The sequence below is a fragment of the Sinocyclocheilus rhinocerous genome, unplaced genomic scaffold (genome assembly GCF_001515625.1).
Source record: "Sinocyclocheilus rhinocerous isolate Xijiao unplaced genomic scaffold, SAMN03320098_v1.1 scaffold691, whole genome shotgun sequence".
NCBI classification, from domain to species: domain Eukaryota; kingdom Metazoa; phylum Chordata; class Actinopteri; order Cypriniformes; family Cyprinidae; genus Sinocyclocheilus; species Sinocyclocheilus rhinocerous.
Window position 1 is genome coordinate 216,987 of NW_015656606.1, and position 5,127 is coordinate 222,113.

General features: G+C 37.4%; 2 protein-coding genes across 3 annotated transcripts in view; one reads left to right on the forward strand and one right to left on the reverse strand.

Moving 5' to 3' along the window:
- The window catches only part of apold1b (apolipoprotein L domain containing 1b), a 14,913-nt gene extending 11,574 nt beyond the window's left edge, over nucleotides 1-3,339 (forward strand). For both annotated transcript variants that reach the window (XM_016528212.1, XM_016528213.1), the window contains 2 exons: nucleotides 772-1,186; nucleotides 2,788-3,339. In XM_016528212.1, the coding sequence (XP_016383698.1) occupies nucleotides 772-1,186; nucleotides 2,788-3,273 (901 nt within the window). In that variant the 3' untranslated portion in view covers nucleotides 3,274-3,339. The remainder of the gene's footprint in view (nucleotides 1-771; nucleotides 1,187-2,787) is intronic.
- Nucleotides 3,340-4,493: 1,154 nt separating this feature from the next.
- Nucleotides 4,494-4,911, reverse strand: LOC107720469 (protein BCCIP homolog; the record flags this gene model as incomplete). Its single annotated transcript, XM_016528187.1, has 2 exons — nucleotides 4,494-4,706; nucleotides 4,813-4,911. Coding segments are annotated over 2 exons (291 nt in total), but the record flags the coding sequence as incomplete, so codon positions are not given.
- Between the last annotated feature and the right edge of the window lie 216 nt (nucleotides 4,912-5,127).

Below are 5,127 nucleotides of genomic sequence, written 5' to 3' on the forward strand. Positions count from 1 at the left end.
AATGGGTTTATGTGAAGATTGTTTTAAGTTCACTTAAATTAGAAGTTATTTTTTAAAGTATAATAAATGTAAATTTTATCATATAAAATTTGAAAATTGTATTTTTTAGCATTTTCCATAACAATAAACTTACACTTCTACATTTTTTTAATATCACATTTTTGAAACTTATTTCACTTAAACAATAATCTGCCAAAAAAATATTTAAAAAGGGACCAAACTTAAAGAAATAGTTCACCCAAAAATGTTGTCATCATTTACTCACCCTCATGTCGTTCCAAACCTGTATAAGTTTCTTTCTTATGCTGAACACAAAAGAAGATATTTTGAAGAACCAAACATGTGTGTGTATGTATATATATATATATATACTAAAATATAGTACATGAAAAAAACATCATTTGACAGTCACACAAGCAGCACCAGAGGGTTAATAAACATTTTTATTTCAGCTAGTTGCCAAAGCAACATAACTCATTTTCATTTAGTTGAAGTAGGCCTAGCTACTAAAATAACTAAACTATATCTGAAATAAAATTTTAAAAAGCATTAAACAAAACTAAATCCTTAAGTGCAATTAAAATGAAAACAGAAAATATAAAGATTAAAAATATTATTCACAAGTGATAATTTGCTGGTGCAGGGTTTCTGTGACATTTGTGAAAGGCTGCATTGACTCTACACAAACTTTACCTTTGTATCGCAGCATATCTGCGTACAATCAAAACCAGTGTGACGTAAAATAACTTTTTGTTTCCTTCTCGCTCTCAGAGCGATCGAAGCCGCCGCTAACCGGGTTTTCATGGCCGCCAAGTTATTCGTTCACCTGCTGACTCAGCGCGAGCCGTCGCTGCAGCGGCGCATACGGGAGCTGCTGTCGCTAGCGGACGCCGCCGACAGTTTCCACAGGAAGACGGTGACCGCGAGCGTGGGCGGCGGGGTGGCCAGCGTCGCCGGCAGCATCACCACCATCACCGGCCTGGTTCTGGCGCCCTTCACCTTCGGGACGTCCCTCATCGTGACGGCGGTGGGCATCGGGGTCGCGACCGCCGGCGGAGTGACGTCAGCGTCGGCAAACATCACCGATACGGTTCACTCCAACACGGACAGGAAGAAGGTGGAGAAGATGATCCAAGATTATCAGCATGAAGTTAAAGTTATTAAAGAATGCTTGGACTTCCTCCAGGTGAGGCACATTTATTGATTGATTGATGACTCTTTACTATATTCGGTACAATTCTGTCTCTTTTACTGTCATTAAATTCTGTCAAATTTTACTGCAATTAAATACTGTCAAAAAAAAAATTTTGATAAAGTTTTTTAGTTTGACGTTTTTTGTCATTTTTTTTTTAATTAGTTAGCTTTTATTTGTATATTTTATTTTTATTTTAGTTTTGTTCTTATTTCTTTTACATCTGCTTTATATATACATTTACTATTATATCAGAAGAAGGATAGATGGTATTATTTTTAACAGTATATTTGTAAATTAATTATAAATAGTATATTTTATAATCATTGATACACTATAACAGTTTTTATTATTTTTATATTATTACAATTATTATTTTATTTATTTATGTATTTTCATTTTAAAGTATTTTTGTTGCTTGGTTTTGTCATTTTTTAGCTTTTATTTCTTTTCATATGTTTATATAGTTTTTTTCTTCTTTTATTATTATTATATTGGAATGATGGAGCAGTTAAAATTACATTACACCTACAAGCCGCTGAGATATATAGAAATATTTACGTAGTTTGAGAGCACAGGGCGATTTACTGTACTTCATGAGTTATTTTGGCCCAGTTTGCTTTGCAGTTCTCTGTTTAGTCGAGTTTTGTTTGCAGAATCACGGGTAATGTAGGTTTTCACCAACAATTCCACTGTTAAATGATTATTTTAAAAATAATGCGGACTGATGGCTTTGACTAAAGCATATATCATTGATTAACAACCTCGTAGCTCACAGTAGGTCTGTCTTTAATGGTTTATAAGGTACCGTTAAAAATCAGTTCCCCTGTGGAGAAAATGAATAGGATTGTTAAAGGAATAGTTCACCCAAAAATGAAAATTAGCCCATTATTTACTCACCCTCAAGCCAGGGAGCATGACATATGAGGTTAGCGTTGCGCATGCGCCGCTGAGTCTCGTGAAAACCAACGTTTGTTTACAGGAGCAAAGGAAGCAAAGTTTCCTTACTTTAGCAAAGGAAAACCAGTCTCCTCTCGGCTTATATCGAAATCCTCCGACATTCTTCTTTACAAATCCTTGTTTTGTACTTCTAATTAGTGACCGTTGTTTTGTTTTGATCTCTCCGCTGCGTTTCCGCGTTCGTCACTTCTGAGCGGCGCATGCGCAACGCCGACATCCTACGTCATCCTCCCGGAGCTACTTCTGTTTACAACAGTGAACGCAAGCTAGATTCAAGTGATTATTAAGTTTTAAATATGGTTATTTTTCTTACAAAAATGCATCGATTCGCTACAGGAGGCCTTTGTTCACCCCCCGGAGCCGTGTGAGACACTTTTTATTATGGATGCATGCGCTTTATTTCACTTCTTTTGGACTGATGCATTCAACACCCGCTGAGTACCATTAAACAGCTTGAAAGATCAAAGACATTTTTTAATATAACTCCGACTGGATTCGTCTGAAAGAAGAAAGTCATATACACCTAGGATGCCTTGAGGGTGAGTAATTCATGGGCTAATTTTCATTTTTGGGTGAACTAACCCTTTAACTATCTAACTATCTTGTCTCTCCTCTAACGGTTTGCATCGCTGTAGGCCGGGATGGAGACTCTGGAGGAGTGGCACTTTGAGCAGTATGTGGACAGCATCTCCAGACGGGCTCTGAACCAGAACGTGAAGCATGTGCTGAAGGAGGGCGGCCGGGCCGGGAAAGCGCTGCTGGTGAACACCGACAGCCTCATCAACACCGTCCAGGTGCTCAGCGTGGCCGGAGGAGCCGCCAAAGCCGCGCAGGTCATCAGCGTCACCAGCGGCGTCATGTCGGGCCTCTTCCTCGCCCTCGACGTCTTCTTCCTCGCCAAGGGCTCGCTGGAGCTGCGCAAGGGCGCCAAGACCGAGTTCGCCGCCAAGATCAGAGAGGTTTGCAAGGAGCTGCAGGACGGACTGCAGGAGCTGAAGAGAATCCAACTACAGCTGCAGAAAACCATGGACGGGGTGGAGATGGAGGAGGAGGATGAAGGTGATGAGGATGAGGATGAAGAGGCAGGAAATAAATCAGATCCAAAAAAAGAGTCCAGCTAGAGGAATAAGCATTGATCATTATCCTGAGCAACAAGTAAATTATATATATATATCATCAAGTATATGCATTTATTTGATCAAAAATACAGGAAAACATTTAATATTGCAAATTATTATGATGATGTAAAATAACGTTTTTCTATTTTTAATATACATTAAAATCTAATTTATTTCTGTGATCAAAGCTGAATTTTCAGCATCATTACTCCAGTCTTCAGTGTCACATGATCTTCAGAAATCATGCTAATATGCTGATTTGTTATCAGTGCTGGAAACTGTTCTGCTGCTTAATACTTTTTTTGGAACCTGTGATACTTTTTTTTCAGGATTCTTTGATGAATAAAAAGTTAAAAAGAAGAGAATTTATTTAAAATAGAAATCTTTTCTAACAATATACACTACAGTTCAAAAGTTTGGGGTCGGTACATTTTTATTCTTTTTTTTTTTATAAATTAAAACTTTTATTCAGCAAGGATGTGTTAAATTGTTAAGAAGTGATGGCAAAGATTTATATTGTTAGAAAAGATTTATATTTTAAATAAATTCTCTTCTTTTTAACTTTTTATTCATCAAAGAATCCTGAAAAAGTATCGCAGTTTCCAAAAAAAATATTTGGCAGCACAACTGTTGATAATTCTAATAATAAATCAGCATATTAGAATGATTTCTGAAGATCATGTGACACTTTATACTGGAGTAATGGCTGATGGAAATTCAGCGCTGCATCACAGAAATAAATTACATTTTAAAGTATATTAAAATACAAACCATTATTTTATATTATAAAAACATTTTTCAAGATTACTGTTTTTTTTCTGTATTTTTGATCAAATAAATGCAGCCTTGATGAGCAGAAGAGACTTCTTTAAACACATTACAAGTCTTACTGATCCCAAACTTTTGACCGGCAGTGTAAGTGCTGCTGAAAGCACTTTAAAGATATGCACTGCAGCTGAAATCTACAGACACTAATAGATGCAATAGTGCAATTAAATAAACACTCAAGTGTATTTCAGTAGTTTTCTCTCCACTAGTCTGAACAACACATTAGGAACAGCCAAATAAACCAAAATCTCAAAACTGACCAGTGCATGAAAAAAAAACAATGTTTTTGCATGTAGTGTCTTGCTTTAAGAAATTTTGAAAGTTCTGTAATTGTACATGTATTTGTACATGCCTATCTGTATTATTTTCAGATGCACACACTCTGACTCCCTCTGCTGGTCAGGACCATTAAACACTTACTGAAGTTGTTTGTGCATGGGGAGGGCGATCTGTGGCGGGACGTTGACGAATCTCTCGCTCAGCAGCAGCCCGACAGAGTGTCCGTTACCCAGCAGCAGCTGCTCGAACCCCTCCTGAACATCCGGGGAGCTGGCTTTAGCACACTGCTCTATAAGCATGTCCTTCAGCTTCTCCAGACACTCCACACCCTGATCAACACACAGAGGACTCTCAGACGGGACACAAACAGCACAATCCAGAGCCGCAAACTCATGAGATATTCATGTTATCACTCATAAATACTAGTATTATCACCTGTCTCTCAGTGAGGTTCACCATGCTGATGAATCCAAACACCTCGTCTGGGTCAGCTTCATCGTCACTGTCCTCTGGTACCTCCGCTTGCTGGAGTAAAACACAGAAAAAAATAGTTTAAATCATTAATTGAAATGATAATATGTGACCCTGGAGCACAGAAGCAGTCTTAAGTCGCTGGGGTATATTTGTAGCAATAGCCAAAAATACACTGTATGGGTCAAAATTATAGATTTTTCTTTTATGCCAAAAATCATTAGGATTTTAAGTAAAGATCATTTTGTACATTTCCTACTGTGAATATATAAAAACTTC